This window comes from Salmo salar, chromosome 15 (genome assembly GCF_965601325.2).
Source record: "Salmo salar chromosome 15, fSalSal1, whole genome shotgun sequence".
Taxonomy (NCBI): Eukaryota; Metazoa; Chordata; class Actinopteri; order Salmoniformes; family Salmonidae; genus Salmo; species Salmo salar.
Window position 1 is genome coordinate 46,272,475 of NC_138305.1, and position 27,997 is coordinate 46,300,471.

The 27,997-nt window shown below is 42.1% G+C and overlaps 3 protein-coding genes across 6 annotated transcripts in view; all 3 read left to right on the plus strand.

Moving 5' to 3' along the window:
* enah (ENAH actin regulator) overlaps positions 1–3,203 on the plus strand; it is a 115,969-nt gene extending 112,766 nt beyond the window's left edge. Inside the window, exon 14 of the mRNA XM_082961484.1 lies at positions 30–3,203. Within this exon, the coding sequence (XP_082817610.1) occupies positions 30–67 (38 nt within the window). The 3' untranslated portion in view covers positions 68–3,203. The remainder of the gene's footprint in view (positions 1–29) is intronic.
* A 2,174-nt stretch (positions 3,204–5,377) lies between these two features.
* Positions 5,378–15,578, plus strand: lbr (lamin B receptor). 3 transcript variants are annotated; one of them, XM_014144578.3, is made up of 14 exons: positions 5,378–5,535; positions 7,837–8,011; positions 8,278–8,481; positions 8,816–8,893; positions 10,085–10,256; positions 10,641–10,834; positions 11,439–11,493; positions 11,719–11,913; positions 12,221–12,324; positions 12,757–12,882; positions 12,970–13,138; positions 13,271–13,351; positions 13,482–13,604; positions 13,798–15,578. In XM_014144578.3, exons 2-14 carry the CDS (start codon positions 7,841–7,843, stop codon positions 13,956–13,958), a joined length of 1,833 nt encoding a protein of 610 aa, XP_014000053.1. In that variant the 5' UTR covers positions 5,378–5,535; positions 7,837–7,840; the 3' UTR covers positions 13,959–15,578. The 3 variants fall into 3 exon arrangements, with proteins under 3 accessions (XP_014000053.1, XP_014000055.1, XP_014000054.1); XM_014144580.3 differs by having other exon boundaries at positions 8,278–8,463; XM_014144579.3 differs by lacking the exon at positions 5,378–5,535 and adding an exon at positions 6,783–6,803.
* Positions 15,579–22,555: 6,977 nt separating this feature from the next.
* LOC106571453 (uncharacterized) lies at positions 22,556–27,453 on the plus strand. Of its 2 annotated transcripts, none has more exons than XM_014144583.3 (5): positions 22,556–22,665; positions 22,981–23,198; positions 23,448–23,633; positions 23,811–24,509; positions 24,689–27,453. In XM_014144583.3, exons 3-5 carry the CDS (start codon positions 23,450–23,452, stop codon positions 24,877–24,879), a joined length of 1,074 nt encoding a protein of 357 aa, XP_014000058.3. In that variant the 5' UTR covers positions 22,556–22,665; positions 22,981–23,198; positions 23,448–23,449; the 3' UTR covers positions 24,880–27,453. The 2 variants fall into 2 exon arrangements, with proteins under 2 accessions (XP_014000058.3, XP_014000057.3); XM_014144582.3 differs by having other exon boundaries at positions 22,557–22,665; positions 23,445–23,633.
* The last annotated feature ends 544 nt before the right edge of the window (positions 27,454–27,997 follow it).

Below are 27,997 nucleotides of genomic sequence, written 5' to 3' on the forward strand. Positions count from 1 at the left end.
TAACTGACATGTTGTTTGTCTGTCCACAGCCATCAGAGAGGAGCTGGGCAAGTCGAACACTGTGTAGAAGGATCTCACCTCCCTGTAAATTACACCTATTACCGGACAACTGAGACAGGTCAACTTCAGATAGGACAATATTATAAAGAAACAAACAAGGAAAAAAGTTTAAAAAGGTAGCGATGATGATGACAATAACCGAATTAATACAGCAGACAGAGTTTTTGGGCGGAGCAGCGTCAGACACACAACTGGGGACGAGGGAGTGCTGGAGGTGTGTAGCATGGAAGCACTGCTGGCGTCCATCTTGTGAAGCCTGGCCGTTGCTGCCATTTTCCCGCAGCCTCACCTGGAGGACAGGACACAGTCATGAAGAGAATTGACTGTCATTATGCAAAGATTTCTCTCTTTGTCGATAACACAAGAAAACAAGGAAAATCAACAAATAAAAAACTAACTATATTGAGCTGTATACTGTATTAACCATTGAAGTGTGAGAAGTCAGACAGCGGTCACACTAAGATTTGGATCGGTTGGTGCGCACTTGTGATTTCAAAGCAAAAAGGCACGTTTAGTGGGTGAGTGTTAAGTTTGGAGGCAGGAGGGGAGGGAAAGGGAAGTAGGACTCAGTTTCCCATAGGGCCATAGGAGGGAGCCTCTTGATGTGAATGAGGGACTGACTGGTGGACTTGGTATTGTCTACTGCTGCAGGACTCTGTAATGCTTGTCTTCCTCAAATACTATTTTAACCTGAATATGTACAAAAGAAGAAAAAATGATATCTACAAGTCTATCAATTGTCTGTTTTAATGTAAACCATGGCCATATCAAGTAGCTTAATCAAATATTTTCAAGATGGTCTGTCTTTTGGTCTGTTTGGCTTAATATCCGAATATCATTATCTTCTTTTTTTTCTATAGAAATGATCGCTGTAACAAGCTACTGTACTGCATTTCTTATCAATGTTTCTGTGTGTTGCAGGCTGATGAGACGGTCACAAAGGGTACATGCCTTTCTACAGTCAATCTTTGTAGCTCTTTACCAAACAACCTCTGTCAATTAGTGACGGTTAATACTGCTAAAATCACCATGACCAGATCTGGAGATGAAGCTATTTGAAATCTCTACTGTTATTATGAACTGAATCTTTTTTCCTCTCCCTCTCATTTTCTGTCAAAATGTTTGGTGCATGTACGGTGAGACTGCCAAGAAGTTGCATTATTGTCCGTCAGTTTATAAGCAATAAGTGTAGCATCTGGGTTGAATTTCCCCCACATGTTTTCCTTAAAATGTTCCTGTTCTTTTAACTCCACTCCAGCGCCCTGTTGAGGTTGTGATAGTGATTCTGTACCTCCTTCTGTTCACTACTGTACATCTACCTAATAGATTCTAAACTGTTCTGAAACAAATGGGTAGTGAATAGATGAGATGGACAGACCCCCTCTGTTTATAGCCATAATGTACTTAATTTACTGAGGTACGCCATTCATTTTTCAATTCATGGTATTTTGCATTAAAACAATTACATGCATTAAAAAATATACAAAAAATAGTCATGAAAAAGACATGAGGGACACCCCATAAATGAGTAATGAAAAGACATGAGGGACACCCCATAAATGAGTAATGAAAAAGACATGAGGGACACCCCATAAATGAGTAATGAAAAAGACATGAGGGACACTCCATAAATGAGTAATGAAAAAGACATGAGGGACACCCCATAAATGAGTTTGTCGGCATGACATATCCGCATCATGCTTGTGCCATTGTGTTTGACTTGTGCTTAATAATTATTTGTAGCATTTTTGTTTGCCTTTATTTCCTCTCCTATAATATGAAGTTCTGATAATGGCATACTTCTTTCGCCCTTTGACTTTGCTCATATGGGAATGGCTACTTTTAATTGAAAATGTTAACTTTTCAAAACAAAACACTTTTGATTTCCTAAAAATCTCGATGTACAATCAACTGAGAGAAGGTCAAACTGAGGTCACCCTGAGACTAGTGTAAAACAGAGCTGTCTCCAATGTAAAACTCTAGCTTCTATTCTCTTGACTTGCTGGTAAGGGGATCGACTTTGATCAGGGTTCTGTCATGGCAACAGCTGAGGGGGTCGTAGTGACTGAGCTATCTTCACAACACTCCCCTTGTGAGTGTTTTGCTCAAACACAAATTATTTCATTCTCATCTCTGAGTCAAAGCATTGGAAGTTTGTACAGAAGAGTGTTTACAGCATCGATTGCACTTTATAAACCCATAGAAATTCACGATACTATGATGAACCTGCTTACAAGATGCAGCCATTGCCAATAGTGTGGCTATCACACCAAAGGTTTCAGCTACAATCTCCTCCTACACACATCACACTCTACTGAGTCGCCTTTTGTTTTATCATTGTCAAGAAAAAGGGAGATGTCTATATATCGAGTCCTTTGGATTGAGGAGTGACACATTCTAATTAAGAATCATTCATATCTACATGGATAATTCTGTTTGTGATCTTCATGGTTTGTGCCTTGTTCTGAATTTACATTTAATATGTCAAAGATTTAAAAAGACTAGTAATAATTCTAGGAATTGTCATTATCTCACACATGATCATTGTTTAGTTTTTTTTTTTTTGCATCCTGGTATAGTTATTTTAATGGGAGAATGAAGTTATGTCACAATTGTACACAATTGAACCCTAGAAGTGGTGTATTTTCCTCATGCCATTTGTATGTTACAGAGCAGTTTGTTACATGGTTTAGGTTCTTGGCGCTTGGGAAATCTGAAAATGTATATATCCTCTACAGCAGTGGAGGCTGCTGAGGGGAGGACGGCTCATAATGTCTGAACAGAGCGACTGGAATGGCATCAAACCATGTGTTTGGTGTATTTGATACCATTCCACCAATTCCGCTCCAGTTATTACCACAAGCCCATCCTCCCCAATTAAGGTGCCACCAACCTCCTGTGCTCTACAGTTACATTTTTGTCCCCCAAATCTGATTTTTCCATCTATTGAGGGAACCGAAGCTGGTGGACATTAAGAATATTCATGAGAAATTCAACTGAATGTCTCTGAAATGAATTTCAGTTTCCTTTATTCTTTTATCATTCACTTTGTACCATACTGTTCTCATATTAATTAGAATTTTCTTACATGCTAACATTGTTTGAGCAAATAAAAAAAATTGCAATACATGATTAAAAAGTAACTTTGTTTTGTGTGGTGTTCAATTGACGTAGTTTCATTAACTCATTCTTAACTTTTTAATCTGGATATTTCTCTCCTGCTGTGGGACAAAATGTGATCCACAGGAGCTCCGACACTGATCTGAAGAGTTACGAGGCCATACATGGACTTGTGCTGCATCAGCAGTTTCTCTCACAGAGCTCTTCTCAGCCTTTGAATATAACTTGTTTATCTGCAACAAAGAGAATGTGTGGGAGATCATACCCATTTTATATGCAGGGCATTCATCAAATATTCAAGCTTGAAAATAATTCAGCAGAAACTCTGAAATTGAGCTTAGGTGAAAATCTTGGACTTGTCTTGTCTCATGGTGATTATAAGCCTTGCGTTTTACTCTTTATCTGTGTTGAATATTTTACAGATGTTGGGTATGAAGAGGTCATTACTGTATAGGAATTTGTCATAAGACTGTACTTGCTATAGAACTGTCCCCTCATGAGTCAGTCACTGCCTCTGCCACTTGTTCCTTAAGTAGGTCTAGGGAATTCCCAGCAGGCCTATTCTTAGTAGCAGACCAATCACATTGTGTTACATTACCCCCTATTTCACACCCCATTAGCAGTGAATGTATCGGCGCCTCGGGTTTCGCGCTCTTCTACAGACACAGGTTAGCTGAGGCGAACAGGAAGAGGCAGGAATAACTGAAAATGAAGTAGAGAAATCTCTCAAGACTGTTGCCCAAGCTATTTTTAACCCCCCCACACAGTTCCTGTCTGAAACCAAGCCTATGTCCATTGCAAAACGAGGCCAATAATCTGCTTCTGGTCTTGCAGCTTCTTTTTACAGGGGTGACAAGATCTCACAGTGGGAGTCAACTACTGTATGCAGTTGTTTGCAACATAATGAACAGTAGAAAGATGTTTCCTGGAGGAGGGTCTGAGAAGTCTGCCAGTCCATTTGCATTTCATTTGTACCGGAATAGAGAGAATGCTCTGCAGGGGCGGAAACTGCTGTAAGACAGGAAGATCAACTAAGCGGCTGTTTGGCTTCATGACCTCAGAGAGAGCGGGCAGAGAAAACGCTGTAATTGGACTGTAGAGTTTGTTTGAATTTTCAAAATATTTTCTTATTTCCTTCCGTAGTCATGAAATGACTATGTGTGTGAACTTTGAATTGTGACATCTGTTTTGACTTTACATGCAGTTATAACTGACTGCTGAGAGAAGATATGTTTCATCATAATCATCCTTCATAATCCTATGTTTTTAATATTTCTTCGCAATGTCTCAGACTCCTTGAATGTAGTTTTGCAATCTCCCTCTAAGCCTATAAAGCAACATCCTACATTGAATTGCACAATGTGAGTTCAGTTAGACCAATGTGTTGAAGATAAATCAGAGCATCATGTTACAGCTGGTTTGTAATGTTGAAAGCAACTCCTGCACCAAGATGTTGTGAACATGTAATATATACCTGACATTTGGTAGATAGTGTCACTGGTTCTGCACTGTTTTCAGCTTCAGTCAGATTAATTAACAATTAGATTCAATATCTAATGAGGTCTAGAATGCATGAGCACTTTTGAATTTTAGAAAGTGGAAAAACGTGTTGGTGAACTGTGCTGTCGAACCGTTTTTTTTCTCCATTAGTGTAATTAACGGGCAGTAATAAGTTATTACATGATGCACATTTATTTACAGATTTCAATTGTTGATAGTTTCGTTTTAAGTTTAATACCATTTTAAATAACCTTTTATGACCAACTGTAATGAGTTTACTTTGTTTAACAAATTGTTGTAAATGCTCTACAATTTACTACATAATCAAATCAAGAAAGGGTTTGTATGATATAGCATTTTCCAAGCATCAATAATGCTGATGTAATTAATAATTAATGAATTTAAACATTAACTTCCATTTTTACTAAAACAAAGATTATCTTCCATAGAATTACAAAAAATATTTCCTCCATTTTGTCTGACGCTTGTAGAAATCTGATGGCACATGACACCGAGTACACGGAGTTGGAATCACTGAAGTAACTGGCAAGGCTAGAAATCTGACACCGTCAACAAAGAAAGTGGTAGGACAACCCGGTTACAACCAATCCGCACTCTGTTAAAATCCTATATCGACCAATCAGAATATTTTATAATTTTAAAAGAAAAGCTTTGTAGCCAATCAGCGAGCTTCGCGCCATCATAGACTGGTGGGTCTCGCGGATAGAGGGAGGGAGAACGCGCTCTATATTCAGCTACGGATTTTACAAATATAGCTAGCTATATTTTTGTTCCACGTTTTTAACAGGATACATATCTTATTTTCCTAATTGGATTCGTCCGTGTTATCTAAAGGTAATAGCGTTGATGCATATTTACCATTTATTGTGCATAAATGTGGTCACTTTTTAAATGTCTTTGTTGAGAACTTGGCCGCTAACTAACGGGTTTTCTTGAGTGTGTTTTGAGGTTGCGTGGGGTCAGCTAGCTAAAGTTAGCTACAGTAACCACTACAGCTGAGCATATTTCGTTATCTAGCTAACAACTTATTTTTTACATTTTATATTAGTGGCTAACTATTAGTTTTGCCTCTACACATTCAGCTATTTTAGACTTATTTATGCGTCGGTGCGGTGTTTACAGTTGCAAAAACGTAAACATGCCCTGGAACATAGGTATCTATAACGTTAGTTGACCTATCCCAATGACAGACCGTTGACGACATAAATGATATGCTTGGTCGCCGAGTTTAGTTCGCCTGTTATTAGCTAGCTAGTTAGGTCAACAATTACTAACAAAGGTTTGAATTCATGACGTTTTCCCTCCATCCCGCTGTCACTTGGAGCTATGATCATTAAAGGAGCAGATACATTCGAACAATCTTTACCACGAGTCTAAGGTTACCTTTTGCACATTGATTCATATTTTGGGTTGCCCCTTTTGATAGTTGACTTTGGCTAACCGCTAAAGTTAGCTTAGCTACACTGTTCTGATTGCTCTTCCAATTCAATCTAATGATTAGCTAAAATGGCTAGCTAGCCTACCGTTAGCTAGCCCCCTTTTTTTGTTGTTGTAGATAACGTTAGTTTTTTGTTGCTCACTTTCTTGTTTTTCTGACCAACTAAGTTAGCTAGCTATAGATAGCTAAATATATCTCCGACCAAACATCCACAGATAAAAATAAAAAAAATCCCAGATATAAAAATATATATTTCTAAAGTAACTTTAAACGTCTAATTCTATGGGAATATGTTCAACACTGACTTGCGCGCAACATCCATCATTCAGTCACATCGAGGAAGCTGGCGGCTGAACTTCTAAGGCTAATGAACTCCTAGCGTGGGCTGGGTGAATTTACTTTCTATAAAACCAATTACAAACTCCCATTAGAGTATTTCGATCGATTAATTGAAACTATTTTACTTTTGGGTGTTGTATTTAAAAGGCTGTGTGCCCGAGGTATGACACAAAAGGTATGGGCTAACATTCAAAGCTCCACCCACGTCATACCGCGCATCCTTTCATCATTCCTGGAGTAGGGAACACTGTCCGCATCGTTTAGTTATACCTTTAACCATATGGAATTCAGCAGGGACGCCAGGACACCATCACAGAGCCTTTCGGTGTGTCAGTGTTGGTATAATTTAATGGAGATGTTATGGAATGTGCTTTACTAGATTAGTGGGCTCACTGCTTCTATTTATAATCTATGTCGGCCGTTAGGAAAATGATACTTTTTTTATTTATTCGTTTTCTAAAACATTTCGGCAGCTGTGGTGTCCCGTTTTGACTTATATTAGATGAGAAATATGACCCAGGCCAGTGCTGAGTAGTTGATTGTGGTCGTTACAAGGACAAGAGCTGTGGAATTAGTTGGGAATATATGTCAGGCATTTCACATCTATTTTTCCCTCTATTTAAATAATATCTGCTTTGATGAGGATCTAGGTTTTCAAAGTGTGTGTGTAATGTGTATTGACAGTTTGTGGTCCAAAAATATTGGGCTTCAACTTGTTGATATGAAGTGTTGGTTTATGGGTAGACATAGAAGCACAACTTCCAATGTCTGTCAAACTTCTAAAATGCATTTTTTGATGTTACCTGACCGTTACTCGAATCCAGTGTACAAAGGCTATTGAAAGAGTGACAAAGGGGGCTGGAGTGGCAATGTCGAGTTTAAAACTACAGAGTTAAACCTAGTGGGGACAGGCACGTCAGCACTTCTGTGAGCTCCGCAGCCCCTTCCATACCGCTGACCTCACTGCTCCATTGTGTCAAGCCTTAAACGCGTCTGTCCCCCTTTACATTTTCTTAATGCGCAATGTAAATGTCTCATCTAGCGTAAGCCGCTCACGCCAAAGTCAAGTAGAGCCACTGGAGCGCGTGATTGGGGAAATGTTGTAAAGGAGCGTTCTCCCCCATCCTGCACGGTTTTGGTATGCACACCTGATTCATTTGAAAAAGTTTATCTAACGTGATAGGCCTACTTACAATTTGCTACCTTTGTTAAATTTGTCAGGGTAAAGTGAAAGAGAAAACAGAAGCAGCATGTCTTAACACTGAAATAATAATTTCGGTCTTAGTTCAAAGGTTCAAAATCCTCTTGTATTTCCCCAGTTTTTTAAAACTTGTGTTCTCTCTCTCTCTCTCTGTCAGGTAAATGAGGATGCCGAGTACCAAGTTTCAGAGTGGGGACACAGTGATGGGCCGCTGGCCCGGCAGCAGCCTGTTCTACGAGGTCAAGGTGCTGAGCTACGATGCCAAGAATCAGCTCTACACTGTTATCTACAAGGACGGCACCGAACTGGAGCTCAGAGAGGCTGACATGAAGGTAGTAGCACAATCTATCTCCATGGCAACCATGTCACTGAAGACGTGACCCAGATTAATATAAATGTCACAATGTGACTTCTCTTTTGGATGGTGTTTTTATACCTTGAGAATGTTCAGACATTTTGAGCTTATAATATTATTGTAGTTCATAATCAAATGTTATGAGCCTTTTATGATAAGTTGATTGCTCCATTGGCGCTGCCTTTTACAATTCAGTTATGTAATAAGTTGTAACCTTGCTAAATGCTGTAACTTATGTTCCAGAATCCCACTGGGTTCAAACCAAGCCGTCGCTCTCGTTCTCGCTCACACTCCCCGTCGCGGCGGCGCAGTCGCTCCCGTAGCCCGGCCAGGACCACCAGGCGCTCCTCGTCACGCACTGTCAGCAGCACCTTCATCGCGGAGACCCACAACGCACGCAAGGAGCCCAAACTGAAAGAAGTGCTGGAGGTCAGACTCGTTCCTGTGGTGAGGAGCATGTGATGTCACACTCACTGCTGGGATTTAGAATGGCTTTTTGTTTTGAAATATTGCTCTACTGATGTTTGTTTGCTGCCTGAGTTTGTGTATTCAGGATGTACTGTAAAATGTATGGCCTCAGAGATGGCATTATTTAATAGATCAAGCATTAGCAAACAATGGCGTAATAGACCTGTTTTTTTTTTTGTGTAGTGTGAATTAACCTCTTATAGTGTTAATTCGGTGGGTCCATCTTTGCTTAGACATGCGGTGTTGGTCATCATGTTCCTTTTTCTGCATGTTGATGTTTTTGCTTCCTTCACTCCATTTTAATTTACCACAGGCAAAGCCAATTGAGAACAATATCAACAATAAGCATGAAAAGACAGAGGAGAATGATACTGCTAACAAAGTCAACGAGGTGAGACTTCTAGATATGTACTTCAGGAATACAATTTTTCTTTTTTTCCCTGTCCATCTGTAATTATCTCAATGCTCCTAGAACAAAATAAAAGTTTGTGTTGGGCTGTAAGCAAGATGAACCAAAGTCATGGCATTAGGCAATGGAACTGTCCCTAGCTGTAAAGCTTGTTTGTAAATCGGCTTGTAGGAATGTCATGATGCGTGCATGTTGTACCTCCTGTGTGTTGGGAGGACTGCATGGGGGAGTCAGCCTGACTGAGCTACACACGCACACCACTTAGCGTCTTGCTAATGTTCCATCAGTCAGTCACATGCTGTTGTAACATGTGCTGCCTGTTTTCTCTGCTCTCCTCAGAGGCTCTGAGGACAAGTTTACGTTAAACAAATACCAAGACTTTGGCTATCAGTATGCCCGTGGCCATGTAACACTGCCAACTTAGTAGTAAAACCAAACAATGGTTTATGGTATTTCCTGATATAACAAGATATGTGTTCACTTTTCCTTTTAATAGCAGATGCACATCTAAAGCTAATTTGTTTGGCAAATAGAATGGATGGGCATGACAGGAACGCTCATAGTGTCTGCCTGTCACTGAATTCACTGGCTTTGCATCATAGATTTGGGCCTGTATAGTGAGACATTGCACCTTTTATTATAGTCTTATTTTGCTGTCGTATTTTCCCCATGTTTGTCTGACCTGTGAAACAGCAAGGCCTGTAGGCTACATCAAATTCACAAGCTCCATTGCCCCTTACTTTAGACTCAGGCATTCGTGCTGTGTCTGCCCCCTGCCCTCTTAAGCGGCTCTATCAACCAAATCATGTACGTGTACACGCAGCAGTGTTCTAGAATATTTCACCTCTGGCTTTCGTACTTTCTGAATTCTGAGCACGGCTCAAGAAATTTCTCCAACTGTCAACACATTCAAATTAATAAAGGCTATGTTGGTTGGTAATATTGGGGAGGTGCACGTTCGGGCTATGTGTCACAATGAGACGCCGGACTATCCTGTCTGTAGACTCTGAATTACACTTTACCCCCCCCCCATCTCACCAGCTGTGTGAGACCAAACGTTGTCTATTCCACGATAACCTCCCCCATAAGCTCAAGTCACAGTTGGTTAAACATGTTGTTCATGTCTGTGTAAATAAATACCACTCAGCCTGTCCCTTGTGTGTCTACTTCCAGAAGCCTGCAGAGATGGAGCCAGAGAAGAAAGTAGTAGAGAGCCGCTACAACTTGAGACGCAGGAAGGATGACGGTGACGCCAAGCCAGCCGAGCAGACGGAGGAGGTTGAGCAGAAGCCTGCAGTAGCCACAGCCCCCATCACCACTGAGCTGGAGTTTGGAGGGAGGCTAGGTGAGAAACTGAGAAATGGGGTTGCTGTGCCTATCCCATCTTGTTGTGTGCTGGATAAAGTGAGGGAAAAAACAATGGTGGTAGTCTGCACAATGTTTTGCCAATCAAATTGCACTAGGGTTCTTGTCTGCACTAGCCTGGGTACCTTCTGTTTAGCTAACATTCTACTCCTTTCGCTCCGTGTCATATGTCAGATGTTTAGCGTGGTAAGGAGTGGAATGATAGCTAAACAAACTGGTACCCAGACTAGGTCTGTAAATCCTTTGACAATATATTTCTTGAGGGGCCGGTAACAGGGTAAACCATAAGTCAGACAGTTGGAGAAGGACCAGGCTGACTTCCCTTGGCTCCAGTCACTCAGTGTCTTTCCCCCTGTATTTGCAGGAGTGTTCTGCATGACTCTGCTCCTGCCTGCGACGGTGTTGGGACTGATGGTGGTTTGCAGTCAGGAGGATGCTAGCCTGATGAGCTCCCCCCCTCTGCCTGCCCTTGACTCCCTGTGGGACCTACAGGTGTTTGGCATGGTGGTCCTCTGGTTGCTCTTCCAGGCCCTGCTCTACGTGCTGCCTGTTGGAAAGGTACCATGACCGCCCACCTCACTGCTCTGTTGGCACACATGTAGAATCAGAATCACCAAATTCTGTTCTTGTCATTGTGGAGAGAAAAAAGAACTGAACCATAGATGACTGCATTCTTAGAATTTCTACTGCCACCCCCTCTGAAGACTGTACACACACTGGCAAATAAACACACCAACCGCCCCTGAGAGTACAGGCAGTGCACATGACTCCCATCTGTGACCTGAACAGAGCACATGACCAGCGCTCACGTCTCATTTCTGCTCATTAGCCGGAGCAGAGGAGAGAAATGAGATTAATCAGCGGGAGTAGGCTACGGTCCACACTGGAACTCTACAGGAGAGAATGGGACATTTTGTTCTTATTTTCATAATCTCCTGATCTTCCTTCTGAAAAACGTTGAAGCACACGTGTCTTTTTCAGAATGTATGAAACTTTCACCATATGGCTCCCAGGAAATCACATGTTCTCTAGGTCTGGGAGACATTAGTAAAAGGGATGCTGTACATAAAGTCACCTGTCCTATCTACATTTACCCTCTCAGATAATGTATATCCTGTAAGGTTGAATGAATGTCCAACCTGTGTGCTTTTGTCACCCCCAGGTTGTGGAAGGAATGCCACTGAAGAATGGAGAGAGGCTGAAGTACAGAATGAACAGTGAGGCACTTTTCTGTGTTTTGTCTTTTTTTAATATTTTTTTTTCATTTCAAAGGAATGAAATGAGATGAACTAGTCTGTTACCCCCAGCACTTTGATAGCTGTAGTAAAGCACAATGCCAATGTATTTCATTAACATGTAAGTCGTGAAAGGAAACTAGGAAATACCTTTTGGTTGATGTACTGCGTATTAACCCTGTATGTCTCCCTCTCCTCCACCACCAGCCCTCTATGCCTTTGTGCTGACGGTGGCTGCCCTGGGGGCTGCAGTGCACCACAATATAGACCTCAGCTACATCCACAGCCACTTCCTCCAGCTGGCTGTGTCTTCCCTGCTCTGCTCTGTCCTGCTTAGTGTCTACCTGTATGTCCGCTCTCGCTGGGCAACCCAGGACCTGCTGGCCCCTGGAGGAAACTCTGGTGAGTGGGTGTTAGTGTGTAGTTGTCACTGGTAAACATTCTTCTACATTCTGGGTGTGATATGATTCCATGAAATGGCTCTATTATGACATGGACCAGCATAAGGTTAAGAGCAAAGGTGAATTGATCCAGAGCTATAGAATTAGGTAAAGTATCCACCATTTTGGCATCAAATGTTCAATTAATTCTGACAGGAGAATGCATTCCAATCCTTGAGGTGAAAGCTGTATTTCTGTACTACCAATTTGCATGATGATGCCTCACAAATGGTCAACATAATATGATTAATTTGTTCTTCTCACCTCAGGGAGTGTTATTTATGACTTCTTCATGGGAAGTGAACTTAACCCCCGGATCAAAGGCTTTGATCTCAAATACTTCTGTGAGCTGCGCCCAGGATTGATTGGTTGGGTAAGTTTGACTGTAGTGTACTGAAATATTTCCATTAAAGTACTTTTCAGCTGTATATTAGAGACATTTAGTGTAGATTAAGCTGTTTATTTCCTCAAACACAACTGCAAAAACAAAATAAACTCTGTTCAATTTCCCATTCTGTTCATTACTCCCTCTAGTGGTAAAATGTAAACTGCTTTGAATAAATCCCAAAATAATTCTACTGTACATTTTGGAGCCAGTTTGTTTAACTGTCTGTTCAACGAGTGTTTAATCAGACCTGTGATCTTAATTCCATTACTTTACTTTTAGATTTGTGAATTGTTAGGTACTACTGCACTGTTGGAGCTAGGAACACAAGCATTTCTTTACGCCTGCAGTAACTTCTGCTAAATATGTGTATGTGACCAATACAATTTGATTAGATTTTGACATCTCTGTTCTGTCCAGCTGGTGATCAACGCTGCCATGGCTCTGGCTGAGATGCAACTCCACCACCTGGACTACCCCTCACCAGCCATGATCCTGGTCAACTGCTTCCACCTGCTCTATGTGCTTGATGCCTTCTGGCATGAGGTACAAAACCTGCTTTTTCTTTCTGCCTGATTTGGTGTTTAGTCCATTTATTTGGTTGTAATCTAATGGTGGATTGTTGCTCCCCAGGAGGGCGTGCTGAGCTATATGGATATTACCCATGATGGGTTTGGCTTCATGCTGGCATTTGGAGACTTGATGTGGGTCCCCTTCACCTTCAGTCTCCAAGCCTACTACCTGGTTCACCACCCCAATCACCTCTCTCTGCCCTGGATCGTAGGCATCGTCACTCTCAATGGTTAGTCGGTAGTACTGCCTCAGTACTCAGACCTTTAGTATTGGCTTATGTTCATATTAGTCCTACGTGTCATCTGTGATATTCTTTTTGTTGTATGACTAACAGTGACATTTTCTTTACATCATTTGTTAGTCATTGGATTTAGCATCTTCCGTAAAGCAAACTCACAGAAAAACTGCTTCAGAAGAAATCCATCAGACCCCACATTATCCCGTAAGTCCTCAGTCCCAGTGTATCTTATTCATGTATAAACATTAGCCATTTGCAGGCTCCCTGCCTTGATAAAGGGATGGAGTTAGTCCCCATCATGTTGTTGGACTCACTGCATCTCTGTGTTTTCCAGATCTGAAGACTATCCCTACTGCCACTGGGAAGAGTCTCCTGGTATCTGGTCTGTGGGGGCTAGTCCGTCACCCCAACTACCTGGGGGACCTCATCATGGCTCTGGCATGGTCCCTACCCTGTGGTGAGTGATGGCTAGTTCAGCTAGTTAAATCAGCTAGTTAGTTACCAGGTATTTGTTTTTTGTGTGCATGTTGTACTGACAAGGCATCAGAAACAGCCCAGTAAAGCTAGATGTGTTTTGATGGGTGTATAGTGCGAAGATGAGACACTGTAGTGTATGTTGACCTTTTGTGTTGTCTGTGGTTGACCTGTAGGGTTCACCCACATCCTGCCATACTTCTATGTGATCTACCTATCCATCCTACTGGTTCACCGGGAGGCCCGAGATGAGGCCCAGTGCAGGAGGAAGTACGGCTCGGCGTGGGATGACTACTGCCGAGAGGTCCGCTACCGCATCATCCCCAGAGTCTACTGAGGCCAATGCCACCCCTGCCCCCACGCCACGCCCTTCAGTTCTGCAAGCTTACGACTCATTTCATGGCTGCATGAGTTCACTGAGAAAAAACAAGTTGTTTGCAAGTTAGGTTGAGAACATTTGAATTTTGGAAAGGGGGAAGCTTGATTCTTGGAAGTACCACAGGAGCAGCTTTCTTTTCAAGTTACATGGTTTTAGGAAGGTAAACACTCATTGGCTGGCTGAATTTGGTTAATGCCTTTGTTTGGAGAGAAACATTTGAAAAAATAAGCCTCAGAATCTAGTGATGTGTATATATGTGTACATTTTTTTTACTGAAAGATACCTGTTAACATTTTATATTTGGTCTGTGTTAAAGTTTTCTTTGCTCCCATATTCGAAGTATACAATATTTTCTTGGCTTTTATTTTGAAGTATTTTGTAATGATACCTTTGGTATACATTACTTGTGTATATTGTGAATGATGGGATTTAAATGCTCTTTTTTCCCCCTGTACAGTTGACATAGGACTAACGTTCTCCCTTAGGATCACGACGTTGTCACAAAATTGCGTTTAGGTTTTTTGGGTCTTAAATTATGTATATTTTTTTATATAGAGATATGTAGCCTAGTGTTAACTGAGAGTGTAAAAAAAACAGAAAATATATTTGGTGGTTTTAAATGCGCTATGCGAGATTGCGTTTTATACCCAAAGTCTATTATTTGTCTTTGCTACCTCAGGTTCTGTCAAATTCCTCCCCAGTCCTCTGGATGGTGGTGTTGCTTAGTGCTCCTGTGATAGTCACTGTTTCAGAGGGAAGACAACCCATCTGTTATTAAATCTACATACACATCATCTTATTTAAAACCATTAGAATTTGCAAAGGCGCTTATAGACAGTATCCGTTCAAGCACCACAAACCTTAAGTTATTTAAGACCGTACTTTAAAAAATAAAATGTGTCAATAATGACGTGATTTTTTTTAATGTTCCTTTATTTTATTCAAGTATTTTCACCAAGTTTTATACTGTGACATTCTGCACAATGCTGTGTAGTGTGGTAGCCATCTGGCAACATTGGTGTTTTATCCTGTGCATTCTCAAACCAAATCAAGTATTTTTATGTCAACTAGAATATGTGGCATTTTGTGACTGAATGCAATGTACATATTCTAAATGAGTTTTTATTTTAAGTAAAAAATATACAAGTTAATGGTAGTAATGATAGATATTGTTTCACAAGTAGATATTTAAAGTTACATTTGATTCTAACTGTTTTGTTTTTAAGTTAATTGCCTGAATTACCATTGTAGCCATTTTTGTTTACAGCTAGATCTGCTGTTATTACTGACTCAGTCATCTGAGAAGATTACTTGTGATTTGTCATTTATCATGAACTATTTCTCATTGAGCCACGTTCTGTACCCAACCCCTGTGTTTGTGATGGATGGGACTGGTAACTATATCCTGTTTTGGTCAGCTGGTAGTTTGTCAAAGCTAAAAGTTGGAAGTAACTAAGACTTTGGAAGACCCAAAGTTTTTGAATCGTTCAATTCTGGTGGAGACAGATCAAACCTGTGGCTGGAAAGCTTGCGTTGTACAAACATTTTGGCAAAAAATAAAGGTTTCCACTTACATTATCCCATGTTATTCAGAGGTGTCAAACTATTCAACAGATAGTGCATTATGTGAATAGTCAAACCGAACAATAGGAGGTAACTGGGAAAGTAAGCAGTTCAACACAACTGAGATGCAGTCAGGTGATGGGCTGTCCTCTAAGTCAGGAATGGGGCTAACTGCCTGCTGAGGTGTAGATCTGGACAGGACCAGAGACTATTCCCCCAGGCCCCTGCTGCAGACCCTCTGGGAATCAATTAGACATGACTAAATCTTGTGACCCATCACACTGACTGGTGTGAAGAGCAGTAAATCCCCAAAATGATCTAAAGGGACAGTTTAGTGTTTGTTTTTCTCAGTACGACACCACAGTGATGTAAAAGTCACATCTCTGCAGGTGTTTGGTAGCCTGGTCCAAGGTCTGATTGTGCTCTTGCCAGCTCCATTCTTCATTGTTAAACCAAACATTGTTTGGCATGACCATGAGTGACGAGTTTCAACCTAGTCTCGGAGCATTTGGTATTATTCCGTATGTAAATCTGAGACACTCCATTTAGAATATGTTACGTTGGGTATGATTACATAGGGCAAAAATGAAAGGTTGGTCGGGCATGTAACACGAACGTCTAGCAACCCAAAGGTTGCAAGTTCGAATCTTATCACGGACAGCTTTAGCTAATTAGCAACTTTTCAACTACTTACTACTTTTTAATTACTTTGCAACTACACTATATATACAAAAGTATGTTTCTGGACACCCATTCAAATGAGTTGATACGGGTATTTCAGATACCCATTGCTGACAGGTGTATAAAAACAAGCACATTGGCAGTAGAATGGCCTTAATGAAGAGTTAAGGGACTTTCAACGTGGCGCCACCTTTCCATCAGTTTGTGAAATTTCTGCCCTGCTAGAGCTGTCCCGGTCAACTGTAAGTGCTGTTATTGTGAAGTGTCAACTTCTAGGACCAACAACGGCCCAGCTGCAAGGTGGTAGGCCACACAAGCTCACAGAATGGGACCGCCAAGTGCTGAGGCGCATAAAAATCGTCTGTCCTCGGTTGCAACACACTAGCAAGTTCCCAACTGCCTCTGGAAGCAATGTCAGCACAAGAACTGTTCGTTGGGAGCTTCATGAAATGGGTTTCCATGGCCGAACAGCAGCACACAAGCCTAAGATCACCATGTGCAATGCCAAGCTTTGACTGGAGTGGTGTAAAGCTCGCCGTCATTGGACTCTGGAGCAGTGGAAACGTGTCCTTTGGCGTGATGAATCACGCTTCACCATCTGGTAGTCCGACGGACAAATCTGGGTTTGGCAGATGCCAGGAGAACGCGACCTGCTCAAATGCCCAGTGCCAACTGTAAAGTTTGGTGGAGGAGGCATAATGGTCTGGGACTGTTTTCATGATTCAGGCTAGGCCCTTTAGTTCCAGTGAAGGGAGATCTTAACGCTACAATATATAATGACATTCTAGATGATTCTGTGCTTCAAACTTTGTGGCAACAGTTTGGGGAAGGCCCTTTCCTCTTTCAGTATGACAATGCCTCTGTATACAAAGCGAGATCCATACAGAAATGGTTTGTCGAGAACGGTGTGGAAGAACTTGACTGGCCTGCACAGAGCCCTGACCTCAACCCCATTGAACAACTTTGGGTTGAATTGGAAAGCCGACTGCGAGCCAGGCCTAATCGCCCTACATCAGTGCCCAACCTCACTAATGCTCTTGTGGCTGAATGTATGCAAGTCCCTCCAGCAATGTTCCAACATCTAGTGGAAAGCCTTCCCAGAAGAGTGGAGGCTGTTATAGCAGCAAAGGGGGGGACAAACTCCATATTAATGCCCATGATTTTGGAATAAGACATTCGAGAAGCAGGTGTCCCGTGTCCACATACTTTTGGTCATGTAGTGTACTTAGCATGTTAGCTAACCCTAACCTTAACCCTTTTAGCTAACCCTAACCCTTACCTTAACCCTTTTAGTTTCCCCTAACGCTTCAGGAGGCAGCGCTTGAGCTCTGGCAGGATAGGAACAGAATAGGAAGCAGTGGTGGTCGCAGAGAAGTAGAGTTTAGCTGATCACCTCCCATACCCAGTGGTCTAGCCTGCAGTCGGCCTCCGTCTCTACTCTAGGCTCTCTTCCTCTCTCCTCACTGTTCTACCTCCCCCACAGACACCATCCCAACACCTAGTTGAGTTTAAGAAACAAGGTCACTCACTGACATGAAGTAGCATAGAGGTCAAGAAGTAACCGGCCAAATAAACATCGCACTTGATTTGCTTTTTTCCCGGTTTAATCCTGTTGTCTGTTGTCTTTTTAATTAGTGGTATATTTCCTTACTAGATCCTAGGGGATTGCAGCGAGATCATTATGGTATGTTAATTAATCTATAAATAATTTAGACTGTCATTTGAATAATCGCATGAACGGTAAGCACCTGTAAGATCCTATCCACTTTTAAACCTTAAACCTACCTTGCATTAAGTTTAAGAATCTGTGCAGTCTTGCTATGAGACCAATGCATGAAGATGTGTATTGTCCTCACAGACCCATCAAGTCCACTTGACCTGTACTTTGTGTACATCTGTACAAACAATAGTACGCAAGTACAAACCCCATGGGACAATGCAGATGTCATACCGCTCAGGAAGGAGACGCGTTCTATCTCCTAGAGATGAACGTACTTTGTTGCGAAAAGTGCAAATCAATATCAGAACAACAGCAAAGGACCTTGTGAAGATGCTGGAGGAAACAGGGTCAAAAGTGTCAAAATCCACAGTAAAACGAGTCCTATATCGACATGAAAGGACACTCAGCAAGGAAGAAACCACCTCCAAAAACACCATAAAAAATCCAGACTACGGTTTGCAACTGCACATGGGGACAAAGATCGTACTTTTTGGAGAAATGTCCTCTGGTCTGATGAAACAAAAATTGAACTGTTTGGCCATAATGACCATCGTTATGTTTGGAGGAGAAAGGGGGAGGCTTGCAAGCCGAAGAACACCAACCGTGAAGCACGGGGGTGTCAGCATCATGTTGTGTGGGTGCTTTGCAGCAGGAGGGACTGGTGCACTTCACAAAATAGATGTCATCATGAGGAAACAAAAATTATGTGGATATATTGAAGCAACATCTCAAGACATCAGTCAGGAAGTTAAAGCTTGGTCGCAAATGGGTCTTCCAAATGGACAATGACCCCAAGTATACTTCCAAAGTTGTGGCAAAATGGCTTAAGGACAACAAAGTCAAGGTATTGTAGTGGCCATCACAAAGCCCTGACCTCAATCCTATAGAAAATGTGTGGGCAGAACTGAAAAAGTGTGTGCGAGCAAGGAGGCCTATAAACCTGACTCAGTTACACCAGCTCTGTCAGGAGGAATGGGCCAAAATTCACCCAACTTATTGTGGGAAGCTTGTGGAAGGCTACCCGAAACGTTTGACCCAAGTTAAACAATTTTTAAAGGCAATGCTACCAAATAATAATTGAGTGCATGTAAACTTCTGACCCACTGGGAATGTGGTGAAAGAAATAAAAGCTGAAATAAATCATTCCCTCTACTATTATTCTGTCATTTCACATTCTTAAAATAAAGTGGTGATCCTATCTGATCTAAGACAGGGAATTTTTACTAGGATTAAATGTCAGGAATTGTGAAAAACTGAGTTTAAATGTATTTGGCTAAGGTGTATGTAAACTTCCGACTTCAACTGTATACCTCTATTGCTTAAACAGATTATATCACACAGAACAGGTTTTCATTTAGATTAGAATACATAAAGATATCTGTTTTGATTGTGTGTAGCATTCTAAGAGGTGTTTGGATTATACCTGCACTGTCCCATTTTCTTAACAGTTTCAAAACAGATAGGTCAGACCTGATTCGTTGGGTGCCATCAGTGAAATACCAGGAGTAAGTGAATGGGAGGCCCATAGTAAACTGTCAATTTGTTCCTAAGGTGACACACATTACCAGTGCATATCTGGAAGTCCCCAGACAAATCTAGTGTGCTGCAAAGCATCAGAGATTTACTCACTTTTTTAAATTAATGTAATAACTTTGCTATTCAATAAAGGTCGGCCTCATTATGTAACCCAATAGTATTTTATAACATCAAAGTAAAGCAGCATTGCTTTGCATTCAGCTGTGTTTACTCAGAATCACAACATGGAGGTCATGGTTTGTGGAATACAGGAGGGAGAAACGCTAGAACACAGAGGCTGCTGTTTTGACAAGGGTAATTGATTCTAAGAACTCTTTGAAGTGAGAAATGTTGAATCATAAAACAAGGTGATTTTTTTTCTCCTTTGCTGTTTGTTCTTCCCTTACGTAAGCAAATTGTTTTTTTCTGTCCTGGCTGCTATTCATTTTCAGCAGTGCCAGAGTCCTCACTAGTGATAATAAAGAGTAAAACATAATTTTATGAAAAGGATTGGAGTTACTGTAATATTTGTTGACTATATTTGAAAACTCTCGAGGAAAAGCAGTATGTTCACAATCCTTGATTGCTGATAATTGAGAAATAGCTGCCTCTATTTTAGTTTTTTTATGAAATGGATGGTGAGTTGTGAATTCTGTACCCTTGTCTGAAACTTACGGCATTGTTTAAACTTTACAGTAGACTTTGAAATGCACTTCCTTCTAAACTTCTCATTGTTCTCCATAGCTCATGTCAGGCATGGATTGAAGCATGCATGTACGCTGGGCCTGTCATGGTGGAATCTGTGTCTGACCATGTGCGTGTGTGACTGGGGTTCTGGTATTCTGACAGGTGCCGTAGGCAATATTTCTCTCTATCTTTGTCTCTTTCGTACTAAAGACAGAATGGAACAAGTGCCTATCACCATTTTCTCTTTGACAGCTATACCTGTGGTGTGATATGTGGTGCTATCAGCACTAAATAATGCAAATAGAATATTCATGATAGATTGAAGTGTTGAAATAATGAACATTTCAGGCTTTAGTGGCTGATGTCTCTTTGTTTGTTTCCCGTCACCCAAAGAATCCAGTTAAAACCCCTTTCTATTCGACTACAAGCCTCTAAATTCACTCCAGACACCTAACGCGTCATCCTTCTGCAACTAAGCAGGGTCAGAAATGTTTAAACAACCAGCTATGTATCTGTTAGCAGCAGGAAATTTCATCCAAACACGGTCAAGATCCAGCTCTGTAGGAGGGAAATTATAGGGTATAGGACGGTTCTGAAGTGACTGTGAAATGTACAATAATGCTATAGTGATAATCCACTTGAACACCAGATGCCGCAAGTGAGGCACAATCACTCCTGAGCTGCAGATGGTTCAAGTGCCATGGTAATTGTGTTCCTTTGGGGGTCCTACATCAGATCCAGGGGACTCAAATTGCAGAGCGAGAGAACTATCTCCTGAACTGGAGATAGAGCGTAGTAACGAAGATCATGAGGGAGATTCATTAGTGATAGCAGTGCTTGATTTCTCTGTTAATTAGACAGTGGTTGACTCAGCCGTCTAAATGTTCTACATAGGAAATAGGTGCTTGGGCTGCCACGCTTAAGTGAGCATCATTAGACACAACTGCTGTCTTATAGAAACCCAAAGAGCTGTCATTAGGAAAGTAATCTCACATCTTTTAATTGGAAAACTGGGAAAACTTTTTGGCTTTTTAGCATCAATGGAAAGACTATGACATTAAAGAACTCAAATCTATCACACCTCCGTTTTAGCACAATGCATCTGTAGGATGTAGATGAAATACGTCTTTCATGCAAATAGTGAGAATAACAGTCCAATAGCCTCTTAGTCTTTGTCAGACTCCTTTGTCAGTTGAAATAAAATGAAGCGTTTGACAGTGAGGAGGGGTTTGGAGCATGTTGGTGAGACAATGTTCTTTATTATGGAATGCATTGTGTGACAAATTGCTTTTCACTGTAGTTTGTAAGAGAGCAGAGAACATCTGTCAAAACTAGTGTGAAGGATGGCGTGACCTTTGAGATGCAAAGGGGGGTTTGTGCAGTCTATAATAAAACATAAATCGTTATTTTACAAAGTAAACGTGTACAGAATCTTTAGGCCACTGTGACAAGGTCAGAAGCAAGATGACAAGGAAGAATGTTGTAAGAATGGCCAGCTTTGATATTGTGAAAATGATCGAAAAACAATCATTTTCGGAGATGTTTGAAGTGTGGGTGTATGCAAACGGAAGGCATCATTAGGTGTGCATTAGAGCTTACAGCTGTGCAGTGCAGTAGATAGACAGTCAGGGTACTTTATGATGGAGCTAACTGAAGACTAACATACTGTAGAAATGGGAGATAAGTCAATGCCACACCATTGATTGGATGTAAAGACAGCTAGCTCTCTTGTTCAATAGAGACTTCTCACATCTATTCTTTTACAAGACCTTACACATGTCTTTTATCATCTTCCTCATGTCAGTATGCACTAGAAACTGAGGCGGGCCACTCGATAGAAACAGCATTTGATCAATTGGCTGCAATTGGCAATAATATTGGAATAATTTCAGCCAAGCCATGCCAAGTGAATGCCCAGCCCACCACATTGAGTTGAGTAGAGTTTGTGAATGATATCATATCGCTGTAGAAGTTCTTGTGTGTTCCTCAAAACTCAGTGTGTGTTAGCTGGGCTTCTCTCTCCCCTCCAGTGAAGAGGAGCTGACTGGTGTGACTGCTCATCTGAGCCTTCAGTCAGAACACCATAATTACGCTGCTCCAGATGGCTTGCATATTGTCTTGCTGTTGCCTAGGCTTGAAAATAGCTTTTAATCTTTAGCATACAATAAAATTGTCTCACTCAGCAGACGCGTCAATCTGCAGCTATTCTTAACATGTGTTTCTGTAATCCCTTATCACTACTGGGGAGCTTGGCCTTTCCGTATCTCTCTCTTGCTCTTGCTTGCTCTCGCTCGCTCTCTCTACTCTCCCCCTCCCTCTCTCAGCACTTGGCCCTGTGTAACAGAGAGTGACATGTGTGATTGTTCCTCTCCCCTCATAAGGAATTACAGTTGCGAGCGTGACTTCCTTTCGGGCTGTCTGTGTGCGGCTGGGCTCCTCGCGAGTCGCAGAACCTCAGTATAATCTCCATGATGTTGGCTGGGAGACATGCCTTCTGAGGTACCCAACATCCTCTCTCTCTCTGTCTTTGAGACTCCATGACATCAATCTGTGTGTAGTTTGAATATCACTTCTCCTGGCACAAACAAACACACACACACACACACACACACACACACACACACACACACACACACACACACACACACACACACACACACACACACACATACTGGCACATACTGACTGAGTTGTCTTATTTCTCACACACCCCCATGCACTCCTCTGGGGCACGGAGGAGTTAACTTGGCAGAGGTTTCTCCGTTTCTGTGAGGTGGCTTTGATCCATAATCTGAGGATGGCATTTTTCTCCAGGGACTGTGACATTGCAGTGGTGCTGTGCTGGTAGTTTTGCAGGCTGGCTGCTGTAGCTGCTGGGCAGACGGCTGGGCTAATTCACTCTGACTAACAAGAAGTTACACGACAGCAGAACAGGCAGTTTAAGAAAATCTGACTCCCTCGCTTTGAGGCAAAACAAAGCAGACAGCTTAAAGAAGAGGTTTATACGACGACAAGTCTCACCAACTGTTCAGGTAAATGCTGATGAGAAAATATTGATCAGTCTAATAGCATAAACTGTAGCTCTGCAGCCGTTCACCCTGCACTTGTCTATATTTTTTTGGAGCATGTCTGCAAGATGTTAATTCTTAATACTCTCATATAATTTAAATAGGATTATCTTAAATTGAATTTCTAATCGTTCTTCCAACACAAACTAAACTGTCAAACTTAATCAGTCTGCAAGTGCTGAAGACTTTTTCTATTCCCTGTGGGTGTAGTAGGCATGCAGCTGGTAGCCTGTTTAGCAGTGCTGGTGTTCTGGGTGGCAGAAGCTGTAGAGAACTGTCCTGATGTCTGTAAATGCACCAAGAAAACCAGCCCTGAAAGGTCAGAGGTCAACTGCCACAAGAAGGGGATGAGGACATTTCCCTCCAAACTGCCCCCTGATTCCTGGATCCTAAAGATGGGTGAGTCCACTTATTGTTTGCAATTGTGGGAAAACCACCGTCCCACTTTAGTATGTGCCAGCTATTTGGCTCCAAATCGATAGGTTATTTTATTGACATAACCACAAGAAAGAGGCTGGTATTACCATCTTCCATTGGTATTGATTTCTCATGCTGTTTCTGTGGTCCATGTCCCAGGTGAGAACGGAATAGTCGACCTCCCAGCAAACGTCCTGAAACCCATCCCCAAGATTGAAAGCATCAACTTGGAACGCAATGCCATCAAATCAATACACCCCCAGGCCTTCTCTGGAGCCCAGAGACTGATGCTGATCAATCTGTATGGGAACCAGATCAACAAACTCCCTGTGAAAGGCTTCCAGGATCTCATCAACCTCCGCTTCCTCATGCTGGGCCAGAACCAGATCTCCAGTGTCAAACCAGACATGTTCACAGGCATGAGGAACCTTTCAGACCTGGACCTGCCCCTCAACTCTCTGATTGCCCTTCCTTCCAACGCCTTCAAGCCTCTGATCGCCCTAAAGGTCCTGGACCTGGCCCTCAACCGCATCGAGAGGATCTCCCCAAAGGGCTTTGTGGGCCTGACAGAGCTGCTGTTCCTCAACCTGGACAACAACAGTCTGAAGAGCATCTCGGCTGGTGCTTTCAAGCCTCTGGCCTCCCTGGAGATGCTGGTGCTGGATAACAACCTGCTGTCCACTTTGACCTCAGCCACTCTGGAGGGCCTGTCCAACCTTCAGGAGCTCTACCTGAGGAACAACGAGCTGGAGAGGCTGCCCCAGGACCTGTTTAGACATACACCCAAGCTCTCCCAGCTGGCCCTCAGTGGAAACCGGCTCAAAAACATGGATGGGAACATTTTCACCCAGCTGTCTGGTAAGAGATTAATAATGTACAGCAAACTTTTCAAGGTGTTTTTTCAAACGCATTTGTGGACTATATGTGTCATATGTGTACTTCATGTTTGGCCATATGTTCATAAAAAGTAATATACATTTCTATTATAAAAAAGTGTCATAACAAGCATAATCTGATTGTCCTCTACCTCCTGCCAGGCCTGAAGGAGGTGTATCTCCATGACAACCCCTGGACGTGTGACTGCAACATCAATGGCCTGGTGCGCTGGGTGTCCCAGACAAAGGCCAACCTTTCCCTTCTGGAGTCCCTGAGGTGTGTTGCCCCGACAGAGTACCGCAACAAATCCCTCAGCAGCCTGAAAGACCAGAACCTACGCTGCCAGGCCTAGACTAGAGCCAAACCAACCCTTACTCTGTGTTGTCAGGCCTAGACTAGAGCCACTCAAACCTTTACTCTGTGCTGTCGGACCTAGACTAGAGCCACTCAAACCTTTACTCTGTGCTGTCGGGCCTAGACTAGAGCCACTCAAACCTTTACTCTGTGCTACCAGACCTAGACTAAAGCCACATCAATCTTTCTTCCACACCAGCATCCTGCATCAGCCACGTTACATTTTTACATTTGACATATTTTGCAGACACTCTAATCTAGAGCAATTTACAGTAGTGAGTGCAGACATTTGCATACATTCCTGCTACAGAATAACCTGTTATACAACACTTAATACTTAGCTATGGTCCAACGACAGAACAGTTACCCATTATTGTGCAACCCTAGCCTAGGTCCCACCACAGAATGACATGTCATTGTGCAACATCTAGCCAGCCACGGCCCGGTAACTGACAACTGTAAAATTAGCTTTTACTGTACAGCCATCAGCGAAAGTTATTATAAACTCAGCAAAAAAAGAAACGTCCTCTCACTGTCAACCGCATTTATTTTCAGCAAACTTAACATGTGTAAATATTTGTAAGAACATAACAAGATTCAACAACTGAGACATAAACTAAACAAGTTCCACAGACATGTGACTAACAGAAAGGGAATAATGTGTCATTGAACAAAGGGGGGGTCAAAATCAAAAGTAACAGTCAGTATCTGGTGTGGCCACCAGCTGCATTAAGTACTGCAGTGCATCTCCTCCTCATGGACTGCACCAGATTTGCCACCATAGCACCTGCAAGTTCCTGGACATTTCTGGGGGGAATGGCCCTAGGCCTCACCCTCCGATCCAACAAGTCCCAGACGTGCTCAATGGGATTGAGATCCTGGCTCTTCACTGGCCATGGCAGAACACTGACATTCCTGTCTTGCAGGAAATCACGCACAGAACGAGCAGTATGACTGGTGGCATTGTCATGCCACCAGCATGTCAGGATGAGCATGTCAGGATGAGCCTGCAGGAAGGGTACCACATGAGGGAGGAGGATGTCTTCCCTGTAACGCACAGCGTTGAGATTGCCTGCAATGACAACATGCTCAGTCCGATGATGCTGTGACACACCTCCCCAGACCATGACGGACCCTCCACCTACAATTCGATCCCGCTCCAGAGTACAGTCCTCGGTGTAATGCTCATTCCTTCGACAAATAAACGCAAATCCGACTATCACCCCTGGTGAGACAAAACCACAACTTGTCAGTGAAGAGCACTTTCTGCCAGTTCTGTCTGGTCCAGTAATGGTGGGTTTGTGCCCATAGGCGACGTTGTTGCCGGTGATGTCTGGTGAGGACCTGCCTTACAACAGGCCTACAAGCCCTCAGTCCAGCCTCTCTCAGCCTATTGTGGACAGTCTGAGCACTGATGGAGGGATTCTGCGTTCCTGGTGTAACTCGGGCAGTTGTTGTTGCCATCCTATACCTGTCCCGCAGGTGTGATGTTCGGATGTATCGATCCTGTGCAGGTGTTGTTACACGTGGTCTGCCACTGCGAGGACGATCAACTGTCCGTCCTGTCTCCCTGTAGCTCTGTCTTCGGCGTTTCACAGTACCGACATAGCAATTTATTGCCTTGGCCACATCTGCAGTCCTCATGCCTCCTTGCAGCATGCCTAAGGCATGTTCACGCAGATGAGCAGGGACCCTGGGAATTTTTCTTTTGGTGTTTTTTCAGAGTCAGTAGAAAGACCACTTTAGTGTCCTAAGTTTTCATAACTGTGACCTTAATTGCCTACCGTTTGTAAGCTGTTAGCGTCTTCATGACTGTTCCACAGGTGCATGTTCATTAATTGTTTATGGTTCATTGAACAAGCATGGGAAACATTGTTTAAACCCTTTACAATGAAGATCTGTGAAGTTATTTGGATTTTTAGGAATTATCTTTGAAAGACAGGGTCCGAAAAAGGGACGTTTCTTTTTTTGCTGAGTTTAGCTGTACAAGCCAAAGAGAAAGAAGAGCTGAAGGGGATATGTAATAGCTTGCCCTGAGCTTTCTGTCATTGAAATATTATACTTTTCATCAACCCCAAACACACAATTTACACGTTCGTTAAACCTGCTATTATGGAAGTGTGCTGAGAAACATGCTACTGTAATACCCTCTCTAATACTGCTCCTTCTCCTGCTTTATTTTTTATTCTTGCATATTTTATATTAACTGAAATTCATTTCTAGCACTTCTTTACAGTAATATCCTATGCTGATAAACCTATCATCTTAACATTAGTTTTTTTTCATAACTCAATATGTATATAGGGCAATTGTATTATTTTCACAGATATGGAATCATTCCATGCTTATTAGCTTGATATCTTTGAGGATTTGGCTATGCTTCCGAGCTTCACTCTGTAGGTTGTAATGAGTGAATCTAAAGCACAATGAATATATCTTATTGTTTCCATTGAGTGAAAAATATCTACTGCTATTGTACTTGTACAATTCTAAAACAGCATTTACTAAGTCTGTAGTCTAATTGATTTCATACTGTACATACATTTTGAAATAAAGGCCATTGTGCAATGAACAGCATGTCATCTCTCACAGTTACTGAAGTGCAGTGGATCTTGTTTATACACATGATTTCATCACATCAAGAGTTATTCAAGCCTTAATACCAACTGCAAAATTATTCATAAGTTCAGAAAATGCAGCTATTTTCTGCTCCAGCCATTTTTGTGTAGAGAAGTGCTCCTTCAAAGAGGGGAAAGTAGGTTAAAACATCCTTTTTACTTGCAAAGTGACGGTAAACTCCCATCACCACCTGAGAAGGAATAAGGAATTCCTCATCGGATTGTTACAGCTGAATAAGCTTCCATAGAAATCATCGTTCCACCTCCACATTCCAGAGCCAGTCAGACAGGCTGCTGAGGCAGCATAGACCTGAGCATCTAGGCAGGCCTTCCACCATGGCACAGTTCTGTCTCAAATGCTAACCTGTCTTACCTTTCACATGGCTGGCTTTCCATTGTAGCAGCAACAACATAAGGTACGGGGTATAATTATAGTAGGCCTATAGTATGCGGTGAAAATAGGCTATTATGTAACTGGCTTTCTACAGCTCTAAATCA